This window comes from Urtica dioica, chromosome 2 (assembly GCF_054948205.1).
Source record: "Urtica dioica subsp. dioica isolate 48M chromosome 2, U.dioica_male_clone48M_v1_H2, whole genome shotgun sequence".
Taxonomy (NCBI): Eukaryota; Viridiplantae; Streptophyta; class Magnoliopsida; order Rosales; family Urticaceae; genus Urtica; species Urtica dioica.
Window position 1 is genome coordinate 53,707,703 of NC_142757.1, and position 14,685 is coordinate 53,722,387.

A 14,685-nucleotide genomic window follows, 5' to 3' on the forward strand; every position below is an offset into this window, starting at 1 on the left:
TATATGATTCAATTATTATAAACTTTAGTAGAGTATCCAAACTATAAGTTGACCACAAATCCTTAAATTCTCATGGCTGATGCCCCTTAGAACGAGTACGGTAATGTCAAAACCGATTACTCACTAATTTACATGTAATTTCCTTTGGGTTAAACATTCATGATTTTAGACCTAAGTAAGAGTCGTTTGAAAACAAAACAAAACAAAAATGTATAAATTTTTCGAAATATAAATACATAACAAAATTCATTCTATGACTCTCTTTCCTACCTCTTGTAGGAGTCTATCCGGCTGAAAACTACATCTGCAGGATGTAAACAGTGCTTATTACCCAAATTACCTTCTCTTAAAACAATTTGAAAAATATCCGACTTCTCCTTCTTATTCCAATAACTAATTTTTTATAGTTTTTTTTAAATATATTTGTACCTTTTTTAATTACAGCTTAAGAACACTGATATATATCAGTGGTCACTGGTCAGCACCGCTAATATACAAATGCTTGTGGGACCCACCACCTATGTCATGCCGCTGATGAAAATCATTTTCTTTAATTTAATTTTTACATAGTTATGTACAAAATAAATCAAATGAAATTAAAAAAATGGCGTATTGATAGAATATTTAAAAATTTGAAGTATTCAAGATATCATCATCTTCAAATGAGGTATTTGTGGAATTGTCCATGTAAAAACTCTTGAAAATGTTGCATCAGTATATACAGAAATTTAACAAGTATGAAGTAGCTATTTCTTATTTTAAATTTTGTCTTTTACCCCTATCTCATATTCATCTGTCCGCGTTGAATTTAACAAACACGGACATAGTTAATTTTGTCTAATCACGTGTAAACTGTAGTATGAAGTATAAAAACACGAGTACATATTTGAAAATTTATAATCAGCTGTGTTACTTATTTTTTTTAAAAAAAATCTATCCCGGTCTAAACTTACACAAAAGGGTAAAAATACACTGTATTTACACTACTTGTATGTGCTCAAGTTAAAACTTAAAAGCCATTGGGTTGAGCCTCCACAAAATTGTACCTCAAAAGACTCCTAAACTTAACATTACAAAACTGTACACAGCAACAAAAAATGTAGAGAATTCCTCAAAACCAAACTATGGCCTTTCTCCGATTTTCGATGCACAGTCGCGCTTAAAAGCTTCTTCGCGAGATCTTTAACCTAAGTTTGGAGAAAATTTATAACAGCCGTGGTAACTTACCGGAGAACAATCATTCCCGTCCACACACTCTCGACTGATGAAATGTTTTAATGACTTTCGGGTAACCTGCATCGTATATTAAATTAAATAAATAAAAATTAGTAAACGTGTTCTATTATCAAAACAACCGATACTAAGAGAAAAATATGAATTCGCATGATTTAGTTAATTTTAAGTTTCTAGATGGAACTGGGTCTATGTGCAACATCCACATATTAACAAGAACCAAGTTCAAATTCGATCTATTCTTAGTCTATCTACTAGATCAATTTTCAAGTTCGAAAAAATTAATTTAATAAATATATATATATATATATACCGCCACGGGAATTCACTGGTATCGATTCCAGCTTGATGAAGCTCGTCAACATATTGCAACGCCTCTCGGCACTCTTCCCTGTCATCGAAGAACTCCTTCTTATCCCCTTCTATCTGATATGTCTCGTGACCTTTCCCCGCAACCACCTACCCCAAAAAGAAAATCCCAACTCAAAAATATAATATGAACCAATAGGAAAATAACCAACTTAAACGTTTGACATTGCTAAATAGCAACGTTTGGTAAATCTCAGGTAAATAGCCATTTTCAGACACAAATTTTAGATAAATAGTCGCTTTCATTTACTAAACGTTGGCTATTTAGCAAAGTCAAACGTTTAACTCGACTATTTTCCTAATTTTTGTAATATGAAATACATTTCAATGCTTCGAAGGAATCTTGATTAATATAGGGTTTTAGGCGCAACTAGTCCCTAGACTTTTTAACGATTGTGCTATTTCGGTCGCTAACCTATTGATGAAGTAGCTCTTTAGGTCCTTTTCGGAAAGGAAAAAATAAAGCCTAAACAACATAGAACACATATATAAACTAGAATAACTTCTTCGTATTTTTAAAAAGTATACGTTGGATGAATAATGCTCTTAAATCTAAAATTGTTTTTAACTTTTATTTAGAGTTTTTATGGTCAATATATAATTAGCTAGTTTATTTTATAAAATCAACCGGACATTTTAGTTTGTAAATATGTTTCACGTAGTTTACGTGTTGAATTTAAAAAGGACCAAATAACTACTACTAAATAGATAGGTTATGAACCAGAATGCTAAAAAAAAAAAAATTAGGGACTAAAATAGCAAATTCATGACTATTTGTGCTAAAAAGCCTTATCAATGATCATTTAAAAAAAAACAAACAAACAGATTTCGTAGTAGAGCTCGAAGAACTTACGACCATGTCGCCTTCCTCGCCCATGGCAACAGCACAGCGTACGGCGACTCGCCTGATGTCGTGAACGAAGAGTCTGTGGCCGTTGGGAAGCGGAGGATAATAATCGTTCTCGCCGTGTTTCAGATAGTCCTGCATTGTCCACCCAACCCCGCACAACATGTCGTCCAATATGTCCACTGTATCACAAGATTGGAATCACGCCCCAAGTTAGTCCTCTCTTTTTTATTTCAACTTACATATTTTTTTTTAGCTTTGTGTTAAGCATTGCTTTACATGGATCTTCGTTCCTCGGATTGTCCGAGGTTAGAATCGTAATGTCGCTCTTGTCCGTCGCTATCTTTGCCATCATGGGTCTTTTCCCTCTGTCTCTGTCCCCGCCGCAACCAATGACTGCGTAGATATATTAAATGCATTATTTCAATGTCGAAAGAACAATTCTTATCAGGATAAATTACATCTTTTTCCCTTGAATTGTGTACGTTGTTTCAATTTACCCCCTAAAGAAAACAATTACGTTGATTTGATGTCAACTAAAATCGATATCTGTCATAAATCAAAGAAACAATCATAAGGTGTCAATCTCAAAACTCCAAAATGTCAATTTAGTGTTTTTATTTTCCTCTCGATGTCCATCATAAATTTCACTCCAAACAGCTTCAAATCACCATACATATTACTAATTACAAAGACTTTTTTTTTATGTAGAATTGACTATCAAAAACATATACTCCAGAGACTAATTTGGTCGTTTTTCTTTTCTTTTTCTTTAGGGGACAGATTGAAACACCATATACGGATCATGGATCTTGGGAAAAAAAGATGTAATTTGTCGTCATCATCATTATTATTATTAAAAGTAAGGCAAGAGATATGTACCAGTGATGACCCTTTTCGCTCCGAGCTCCTTCACGGAATCAAGCAATCTAGACAAAGCATCGGGCGTGTGAGCATAGTCCACGATGACACCGAAAGCTTGTTCCTCGTCGATGAGCTCGCACCTCCCCGGGACAGCATCAACCTCTTCGATCCCTCTAACAATGTCCTCCAACGGAGCACCGACTGCGATACCCACCGACACCGCAGCCAAGATGTTGTATATATTATGCCGTCCGAGCAAACCCGACGAGATCTCCAACATGCCCTGAGGCGTGTTGATCAAGACCTGTGTCTCGAAGAGTGTGAGCTCGAACTTCACCGGGTGAACGTCAGCGTTCCTGTTGTTGAAGATGAAGACGCGGTTAAATAAAATACAAAAAATTAGATAAATAACCAACTAAAACGTTTGCAATTGCTATATAGCCAACGTTTCGTAAATCTTAGGTAAATAGCCATAAAGATGACGTGACCTAATAAATAGAAGTGGCTATTTACTTTTATATTGAAAACTAGACGTAACAAAAATAATCAGTTAACCGGATGGAAAAACCAAATTTAAAAAAAAAAATTAAAAAAAATGAGCTCTATGGTAATCTAGCCATCTGCAAATAGTCGAAAACGTTTCGAAAAAGTTAAAGAACTACCCGAACTTGCTAAAAAATGATTACACCACTTAAACTTTAAAATGAAATAAAATGTGAAACTTATGAATATGGATAGTATTGATCGAATCTCCAAGTAATTCTAGAGAACCGGGGGTTCTCCATAATTCTTTCTCAAGAATTCTTCACAAATGATTCGATGCCTTTCTCCCACAATTCCCTCCTATTAAAAGAGTATAACTTATAACAATACTATATTATATGACCAAGTTGGGCTATTTTATTATAACTCTCGTAAACAAATTCGGTTGATCTTTGATTAGCCCAACTTAAATTAGGCTTTGGCTCTACACCATTACCTGTCGTCGATCGCGAAGGTCACGACGGGGACGTCCGGGCTCCCCTGAGCGACGAAGAACGAGGCGCTCGGGTCGTCGAGGTTCACGACCTTCCGGTGCCGAGCCGGGTCGACCATTCTGGCGAAGAGCTTGGCCTTGGCGGCTCGGTACTCTTCGACGGAGCCGTGGAAGTCGAGGTGGTCCCGAGTCAGGTTCGTGAAGACCGCGACGTCGAAGTCGACCTCGTCGCACCGCCCGAGGGCGAGCCCGTGGGACGAGGCCTCCATCACGACGGCCTCGGCGCCGTTCCGGACCATCTTCGCCATCAAGCTCTGCACCGCCACCGCGTCGGGCGTCGTGTTGAGCGACTCGAGCTTGTTCTCGCCGTGGATGAAGTACGCGACCGTGGTCAACATCCCGGCCCGGAGACCCATCGCCTCGTAGACGCTCTTCACGAGGTACGTGGTGGTCGTTTTCCCGTTCGTGCCGGTGATCCCGATCACCGCCATCTCCGTCGAGGGTCGCCGGAAAAACGCCGCCGCTAGGGCCGCGAGGACCGCGGCGGTGTCGTCGACGATCACGAGGGCTTTGCAGCCCGGGTGATCGGAGAGGTCGACCTCTTTCGAGGCCACGACGGCCACGGCGCCGCGCTTGTCGGCCTCGGCGAGGTGGTCGTGCCCGTCGGCGCTCGAACCCACGCAGCACACGAAGAGGTCTCCGGCGGAGACCAGCCTCGAGTCGTGGTTGATTCCGGTGATCTCGACGTCGAGGTCGCCGGAGACCGAGATCGGGACAACCTTGCTCTCGTCGAGAAGCTCAGCGAGGCTCGTCTTGAACTTGGGCTCGACGATCCTCGCCCTAGCGGTCTTGTCGAAGCTGTCGAAGTCCATGTCGAACGACGGAGAAGAGCTCGCGCCGCCGCCGGTCTTTTTCATCTCGCCGCCGTCCTTGTCCTTGTCCTCGTCGTCGCCGGAGAAACTCTCTGAATCTGTGGCGTCGGAGACCACGGTGAGACCTTGAAGCTCGTCGATTTCCTCTAAATCGACGACCTCCTCTGGTTGTAACTCCTCAATCCCTACAAACTCTCCTTCCACCTTTTTTTTTCAATAACAACAATTTCACTTCAGTTTTTTTTTTTTTCTTCCATTAATTCATTCTAAAATGTAAACACATTAACAATACAATAAATGACTCACAAAATGAAACTCCTGAAATTTCTTAGGATACGTTTGGAACCTGGAAAATCTGAGGGGACAATAATGAAATCGATTCGAATTTTTCTCGTGTCGTTTGGATTTAGGAAAAAAGCATGGCTAAAATTTGAATTTCAAAATGAAATCTAAAGCGAATTTCACAAATGAGAGAATTTCAGCTTCGCTTATCATCGTCAAATTCCTGGTTCTAAACCTAGCTATAGTCTAAGTCTAACCCTAAGCAATGAAATCAAGTATCAGTAACCTTCTTGGGATTAGGCTTCAAAAGCCCTTGCTCGACGAACTCCTTCCTCTTCATGGCAATAGCCTTATCGATCTCGCCGAACAAATCGTCGCCGGAGTCGTCGCCGTACGCCGCCCCGGGATCGTCCGGCGCATCCTCGACGTCGGCGATGGCGGCGAGGAACGTGGACTGGTTTTTCTTGAAATCCTCCTCCTCGCGCCTCCGGGCGCGCGAGGCCTGTCGCTCGATCTGCTCGAACATGGAGACGCCGTGCCCGGCGTCCTCCGGCGCCTCCGGTGGGTCGTCGTCGGAGGGTTCCGGGTAAAACTTCCCGTCCGGGCCGATCGCGGAGGTCCGGCGGAGGCGGAGGAAGAGGCGAGGACGCGGCGGAGGAGGTTTGAGGGAGATGAAGTGAGGGTTGTGAGGAGAGAGAAAGAATTGGCGGGAGAGGAGAGAAAAGGCCATGGATGAGTTGCAGAGAGTGAGTGGGTGAGTGAGAGAGGGGTTTAGGGGAGTTAGATAGAGAGAAAGAGAGAGAGAGAGAGGGGTTTTGGATTGAGTGTGTTAAATAATTGCTTTTATTTATTTATATATTCATTACTTGTCTACCCGCCAAATAATTATGATTCTCTATCTCACCTAATTTTTTTTTTTTATTATTATTATCAATATTATTACATTTTCAATCTTACCATATACATTATATTATCTTAAAAGAATATTATACATCATATCAATAATTACATTACACGATTTTTTTTTTATTTTTTCATTAAACGTTTAAGCACAACTTATACTATCAATGTTGACTCCGTTAGGTTTAGCTTTACTTAAAAAAAATGCTTTAGATCTGCCATAAGAAAAAGTTGTTGTTTTTTAAAAAAAGATAAGTGTTTAGTAAACTATTATAAAATAGTTGTAGCGGTTAGCAAAAGCATATTTAGTGTTTGATAAAATATACATAAATATTTGTAAGTAATAATTATTTATATAAAATGTAATTAATAATAATATATTTTCGGTATGTAAAAAAATATATTAAAGTGGATGTCTAAAGATTGTAAAAAATTTGTGGTCATATCATAAAAATTATTCAATAAAAGAATATAAATATAATTAAAATTAAAAGTTAAAATAAGAGAATAAATGAGTTAGGAAGGATAAAGTAAAAGCTAAAAGCAAAATTTACGTACAAAAACTTTAAAATGTAACTTTTAGATCTTTAGTTAAAATATTCAAAATTACTATTCAACTTTTAGAAAAACAATTTTACCAAACATTTAAATATGATTGGCTTTTAGAAAAAGATAGAAGACGGCTTAATAAGCTATGTCAAACGCATCCGTTGTCATAATATAGTAACTCATTAGATTAGAGTACTAATATTGGTGCTGTCAATTGGACTCGGTTGTCCATGAGCTAATCGGTACGGCCTTCTTTTTTAAAGGTTTTTGGGCCGATCCGATCATTTTTAAAAAATGGTCAGGCCAAACTGAACTTGTTAAAAGGGCTTGGATCGGACTTAGGATATAAACACACAAGTCAGGCCCGTCCCGACCCCTAAAAAAAACCAATTCGAGCATGACCGGGGCTTTAAAAAGGCCGAATCATTTCTAAATAAAATAAATATTTTATTTTTGTTTCAAATTTATTTTTTTATAAAAAAAAAGGTATTTTAACAGATAAATTCAATTTTATTATTAAGGGATGATATAAATGTTTTTATTAAAATTTATGTTGTTTTGATTAAAAAATATTTATTTATTGTTTTTTTATGATTATAGTTATGATTTTTTAAGGTCCGATTTAATCTCTTTGCAAGTTTAGGTTCTACGTTGGACTTGAGGTCTTAGCAATTTATTCATTTTTGCTTTTGTTTTCCATACTCTGATCTTCACTGAGCCAGCCTTAAAGGGCATGGAGTTAGCAAAAGTTGTTCGATCGCGTTCCCATTTCCATGGTGTACATTACTCAGGTTTTTAACTTTGACCTTTTTTTCTAAATTTTTTTTTTTTTTTTCGTTAACCTGGTTTGATCATCTTCTATTTTTTTTATTGCTAATCGTTCAATTTTTTTTAACATTCTCATAGCGCCAGACGACTTACGCACGCTCTGTTTGAGATTGTTTTGAAACGAGATTGTTCAGACTGTTAAAATAATTATTTTTATTTATTTATGAACTACTTGTCTATCCAGCCAAATAACTATGATTCGCTCTTTCACCTGATTTATTTGTTTTTTTTTCACTTAAGTAAATAACCTTTTTTAGTTACGGCTATTGCAAAATAATTATAGTTTGTATACTTTTAAATGAATAGTCAATGGGACTATTTAGTTAAAATAACTATAATTATTGTTTTATTGTTACGATAAATAAGATTTATTATTGTTCTTGTTACTGTAAAAAAAGATTTACTGTTATTCTTGTTACAACAAATAAGATTCATTAATTTTTTTGTTATGGATATCAACCATAATAGTTAATAATATAAACCTAATGGTATTATTGGAATATTGTAATGTTGTCATGATAAATTTGCTATTTTCTAAATATAAAAATAGTTTAGCTATAATTTTAAAGTAGGAGTATTGTTTTGACTAGTTGTTTAACCAGTCCCCTAAAAAACGTGAAGTTTGTGAGAATTAACATTCACTGGTGATCCCACAATTAAAATTGGGCCCGCTCTAATATTTCGTATTTGTCAAGTGATTTATATAAAATGACGAGATTTCAATCCCCACAAAACTTAAATTCTTCTATAATGAAGATCGAAAGGTTTTGGCTATAATTTGTGTTAATAAATTTAATGTAATAATATGTAATGTAATATTGAAAATATTTAAAAACAAACTCAAATATTCAAAACAAAATAAAATTTGGGTTAACTTCAAAAAATAAAATAAAAATTATAATAAGAGTTAAGCCAAGTCAACCAAACTTTAATTTTGGAATTTATTATTTTCCAAAATTAACGGGATATCTACAAAATTTTGGTACGTAACTCAAAAAGTGTTTTTCACTTTTTAAGTGAAAAAAATAGGAAAAAAAATGGGAAAGTAGTGTTTGGTTAAAATTTTCGGATAAAGTTTTTAAAAAAATTTGGAATTGTTTTGAAAACAGGGTAAAGGTGTTTTTCGAAATTGTTTTCACTTTTTTTCTCGCGTGTAGTCACGGGCCTAGTCTGTCCTCTGTCATTATCTCTCTTCCTCACTTATTCTTCTTATCTCCTTCACGTTTCCTTTTTCTTCTTCCTGGTTCTCCAGCGTGCGTCCATCTGCACAAGAGAAAAAAAAAATTTAGCTCAATCTCCTTGATCACCGATCATCACCATCTCCTTCATTTCTCTTCTTTCTCGCACGCGCGCTCCAACACCGAGCTCCACCGCGCGTTTTGGTTGAGGAGACTTGGACCGCCGCGAGCCGCCGTGGCCGCCGACCGGGAAAGGAACGCCGGGAAAGAAAGGGAAACCACCGAGGAGGCCGAATCTCACAGGAATTGGGTGAGAATTTCTCAAACCCGAAATGGATTTTTGAATCTAGGGTTCATGAAGAGTTGGATTTTGGGGTTTTGCTTTGGTGATGGATTTCGGAGAAATTATTGCTATTGATTTTGGACGAATTTGCTTTGGATTTTGACAAGTTTGGCCATGGGTTTTTGTCTTGGCCGTGTGTATTGTTATTTGGCCGTGTGTTTGTGTCTGTGATGTTGTTGTTGTTGCTGTTAGTCTGGACTTGTTATTGATGATGATCTAAGATCGATAGGTTGAATTGATGTTTCGTCGCGGTGGTGATAAATCGGAAACATGTTGATATTTTGGATTGTAATATGGTTGGTGAGCTTTGTTTCGTTTGCGAGTTTATTGTCAAGGGTCTAGGTACGGTATAGGTGGGCTACGTAGAGCCCAAAACAGCGAGTTCGGGACGGCGAGGGCGTGGCCGGGAGACGACGGAGCTATAGCGCGAGTATCGACGAGGCGAACAAGACCAAGAGAACGTCGAGTGGATACGGCGTTTCGGCTTTGGCTCGGAGGCTCGCGAGTGTCCGTTAGGATTTTATGAATTTTTGTTGTTGTGATGTGTTATCACGGGTTTTAAATAATTTTGTATACGAATCGTTTTGAGTTAACGTTTGGTATCTCGGTTACTCGAGCGTCGCGATAAGAAATTTGACTATGTTTTCCTTGAGATTCGGAGAAGAAAAGAAACGATCTTTATTTTGTTGGAGTTATTTTCTAATCTCATTTTGGATAAATGAAATTAGTTTTATTCAAGGAAGCACAAGCTCGCTTATTAGAGTTATTTCTCGGTTTTGAGAATTATCATAGTTTCTCGTTCGAGTTTACACTTTCTCGTATCGTTTGAATTTTGTCTGAGAACTTGGATTCCTTACAGTGGATATGTCTTTGGGTCCTACGATTATTAAATCTAAACAATAATGTCATATTCATATTTATGATGACAAAAAAAATTTTGTATTCAATCTAAACAATAATGTCATATTTATATTTTGTGTAGTTAAACTTATGTTTAAAATAAAATTTTGAGTTAAGAAATTGTTTCCATGTAGCAAACAGTTTTCACTTTTCATTTTTTCAAAAAAAAAAAGTGAAAAGTGTACCAAACAGTTTTTCCAGTTTTTTCAATTTCTCAAAAACAAAAATGAAAACTGTACCAAACAGCTTTTTGAAAACAACTACAAAACAGTTTTTCAATACAACTACAAAAATTAGAAAACAGAAAACAAAAAACAGTTTGAGTTAACTACCAAACACTACCTATATATTTTGTGATAGTAAAGTTCACATATAGAAATAGAATAATACTGATTAAATTATATGTCATAAAAATAAAAAATAAAAACAAAAAATAAAAACAAAACTAAACAAAACTATGATTTTACAAGAACTCAAATAATGGGGTGTTTGAATGATGAATTCGAATTGTATGATTTGTATAGTTAGTACTTAGTATTGTTGTGTAATTGTTTTCTAATATCTTTTTTTTCCCCTTAATAAAAGCGAAATGAAGAATAAATATTTTAAACATTGACATAGACTACGTAAGATTTTCTGTGGCAATTGAGCATGAAGCCCGTCTAGCTCAGTTGGTAGAGCGCAAGGCTCTTAACCTTGTGGTCGTGGGTTCGAGCCCCACGGTGGGCGTGTATACTACTCATTTTCTAAAATAGTGGTGAAATATATTATTTTTTAATTTCATTTTTATTTTGAAGTGCTCGTTATCGTCGCAAGATTAAAATTTTCCTCACGTCTGTTTTCATCTACAAATCGCCACCATTTTATTTATTGTTTGATTTATATCGTAGTCGATCCCTTAGTTAAAGTCTATAACAGAGGTGAAGTGAATTATTTTTTATTTTGGATGCCTTCTCCACGTCCCAATATTAGAATTTTACCCACATTTGTTTTCATCTACAAATTGCCGCCATTTTATTTGTTGTTTGATTTATATCGTAATCGACCCTTGATTAAATTATAATAGATAATACCACACTGTTAATCCAATGTATATTTTGAGACGGTAAAAATCACATATAGATTAATACTGATATGTTACTTTGAATACTTTACTCACATATGGAAACATAGATTATACTTATTCAAATGCACACTAGCCAACTGGAAACATAGATTTTACATATTATATTATAGTCATTAAGTAACATAAAAAAATGCTTATAATCCCATATTATAATTGTAATTGCAATATCACAATTATGCTTAATAGTCCATGTGTCATGCTGGCTATTGGAAGGTATCGGAAGATCCGTGCCCGCCGGCGACCATTTCCGACTCAAGACGGACGGAAAGTTTCCGAGCCTTCAAGACGGAACTTCCGTGCTCACGGAACGCGGATTTCCGTCGACCGAGGTTGAACTTATCGGAAGGACGAGCTTCCAACCTCGTTAATGGCAGAGGAGATCTGGGCCGTTGGATTTTACATCCAACGGCCCAGATTTAAAAAAAAAAAAAAACAAAACAAAACAAAACCAAACCTTTATCGGCAGGATTGACTTCCGTGTGTTCTCTGCCAAGATCCGTCACTTGTTTCGGAAGGAAGACTTCCGTCTGCTAGCTCACGGAAAGCGGTATTCCCACGAGGCGCAATGGAGGCACGGAATTCCGTCCTTCCGTGTTTCTCCCGTCCGAATGCCCAGGATGAGTCCATGTGTTTTAACATATCTACATACAAAAACGGAAAACAAAACAAGTTAGTGCACCGATATTTGAAAAAAAAAAAAAAAAAAAATCATTCTCGTGATTCCATTTCCCTAAAATAGACACACGTAAACATGCATTTTTTTCGTAAAAAAAATCAATTAAGAGCTTTCTTTCTCCAACCGCAAACTCATTTCTTCCTCGTTCCACATACAAACAGAATAGTAAAGTTTATTATCATAAGTAAATGTTTGTTTGGATTGCAAAAAGTGTTTACTTATTTATACAAATAAAAATTTATACGGAATCAATAATAAATAAATAAATAAATAAGAGTGTAAACGAAAACTTATCAGAGCATATAAATTTGTACTAGTACTTGTGAAAAGGATGAGAATAATGGAGAAAACATTAAAATATTCAAATCACATTCCAAAATCATATTTAATTGTTAACTAATAATAATTACCCTAAAATAAAGAGAATAAACGAACATAATATAAAAAAAATCTAAAAATTTGCATAACACGACCGATATTCAAAATTTATAATTAATTCATAAAATAATACGTAATTACTCAAAACTAATCCCTATTATTAAGGGAGATATTTGAGAAATATACACACTAATCACCTAGAAATGTAGTAGAATTTTTTTGTTTGAACAAGTTAAAACGATGACCATTGAATGATTAAGAAAACCAACATTGGGTAATGAACTTGTTTTATCCAAGATAATTACTAAGGCTATTATTGTAAATGCTCACTTGTTTAAAACTAAGATGCGCGTAATTTTAACTATTTTTAAAATAAACTTGATGCATTGATTAATCAACTGTTAAAATGTTTTAAGTGACTTCATTAGTTTGATTATTAAAAAAACTATTAATATATATTTCCCTTTTTGTTTACAATAATTCAAGTAATGAACTTTGAAAAAAAAAATGAAAACTAATTATTTTTAACAATTATGAGACTCCTTGACAGCAAGCCCGTCTAGCTCAGTTGGTAGAGCGCAAGGCTCTTAACCTTGTGGTCGTGGGTTCGAGCCCCACGGTGGGCGTATTCAATACTTGAGGATGTCTTCTTGTGGTTTTATCTTGGACTATGGCCCCTTTTTTTTTTTTTTTTTAACACTTTCTATTTTTTTTCGTTTACAAATCGCTATCATTTTATTTTTCTATTGATCTCTTGGATATCAATCTTATGAACATTTGGAGTCAAATCAATTATCTGTTTTGCTACAAAATTTGAAAAAAAGTTTATATTATGTTAATTTGTGATTTTGAAGACTGTTAGAATCTCTTATTGTGGGCGTATTCAATATGTGAGAATCTCTTATTGTGGTTTTATCTTGACTGTTTTTTTTTTTTTTTTTTTTTTTTTTTAACACTTTCCAATTTTTTCGTCTACAAATTGCCTCCATTTTATTTTCTATTGATCTCTTGGATATCAATCTTATGTACGTTTGGAATCTAACTAATTATCTGTTTTGCTACAAAATTCGAAAAAATGATTAAAAAAAAAGTTTTGTTTATGTTAATTTGTGATTTTGAAGACGTGAGAATCTCTTATTGTGGTTTTATCTTGGATTATGGCTTCTGGTTTTTATTTTTTATTTTTTGTTTTTTGTTTCTTTGCTCTGAAGGCTTTTTTATTTTTTTTGGAACACTTTCCATTTTTTTCGTCTACAAAGGCCACCATTTTATTTTCTATTGATCTCTTGGATATCAATCTTATGAACATTTGGAATCTAACCAATTATCTGTTTTGCTACAAAATTCGAAAAAATGATTCAGAAAAAAAGTTTATATTATGTTAATTTTTTATTTTGAAGACAATTATTTATATTATCTGAATACATTGAGATGTTCCACGCAATTATTAATTGCTAAGAAATTTATCTCGTAATCACACTTTAGTCAATTTCTGTAGATGATACCACTAATTTTATTTATATTTAAAATAGCCACCAAGTAATTATGTATGGAGCAATATTAGTGGTGGTACACAATAAATTCAACGGATTTGTATAAATAAATTCAAAACATCATATATTATAGTTAGCATCCATTGACGATTCGAGTTAGTTAGACGAGAGAGAAAGGGATGAGAGAATTAAAGACAGCCGAGAGTACTAAACGTGCTTAAACATAATAAGAGGAGCGAAACAAAATTCTCTTCCGTTTGCTATTAGACCAGATTTTAGGTGTAAACTTTTTGTTTGTACAGTATTGGAATCAATATTTTGTTCCGGTTTTGGCATGAATTTCGACCATTCCCAAAAGGGTAAACTAGCCACGTAATCATTTTGAAGCATGATTTTTAGAATCTAGTCAACGTTTGGTAAATTTTGCAATCTAGTCATTTACTGAAATTTACAGATATAAAATACATAATTTACCCTTTTTTCTTATACTTACTTGATCAAAGCACTAGCCCACGTTTGACCGGTTTGAATTGTATACAGTTAATTAATTTCATATTTTTTCGCAATTTAATTGGATATTTAGCTAATTTAATAAGAGATTCGGTGATGTAATTAAAAGAGAAAGCTAATATTTATTTATTGAATAAGTCAAAGTCAAACACGTCAATGAATACACGAGATTAGTCATGAACCGTTCAAAATTTGAAAATAAATTTGGAAAAAAAAAGAAATTGGTTTATTTGATATTATGCGTGTGAATCCAGTAATGCAATAAATGTACAAAAAATTTACCATAATTAACATAAATTAACAAATCAGCGGAGATTAACAAAAATTTACACTGTATTTGCTTACACGGCTATAATGTTCA

At 35.1% G+C, this 14,685-nt stretch overlaps 1 protein-coding gene and 2 non-coding genes across 3 annotated transcripts; 2 read left to right on the forward strand and 1 right to left on the reverse strand.

Moving 5' to 3' along the window:
* Positions 1–1,002: 1,002 nt before the first annotated feature.
* MURE (ALBINO OR PALE-GREEN 13) lies at positions 1,003–6,261 on the reverse strand. The gene is made up of 7 exons (XM_089607943.1): positions 5,730–6,261; positions 4,293–5,365; positions 3,332–3,669; positions 2,729–2,845; positions 2,456–2,631; positions 1,547–1,692; positions 1,003–1,293 (listed from the first exon to the last, which is right to left on the reverse strand). The coding sequence occupies exons 1-7, from the start codon at positions 6,171–6,173 to the stop codon at positions 1,275–1,277; spliced, it is 2,313 nt and encodes a 770-aa protein (XP_089464069.1). The 5' UTR covers positions 6,174–6,261; the 3' UTR covers positions 1,003–1,274.
* Positions 6,262–10,797: 4,536 nt separating this feature from the next.
* Positions 10,798–10,870, forward strand: TRNAK-CUU (transfer RNA lysine (anticodon CUU)). The gene has a single exon. It is a non-coding gene; the product is annotated as a tRNA-Lys (tRNA).
* Positions 10,871–12,874: 2,004 nt separating this feature from the next.
* On the forward strand, positions 12,875–12,947 carry TRNAK-CUU (transfer RNA lysine (anticodon CUU)). The gene has a single exon. It is a non-coding gene; the product is annotated as a tRNA-Lys (tRNA).
* Positions 12,948–14,685: the final 1,738 nt, after the last annotated feature.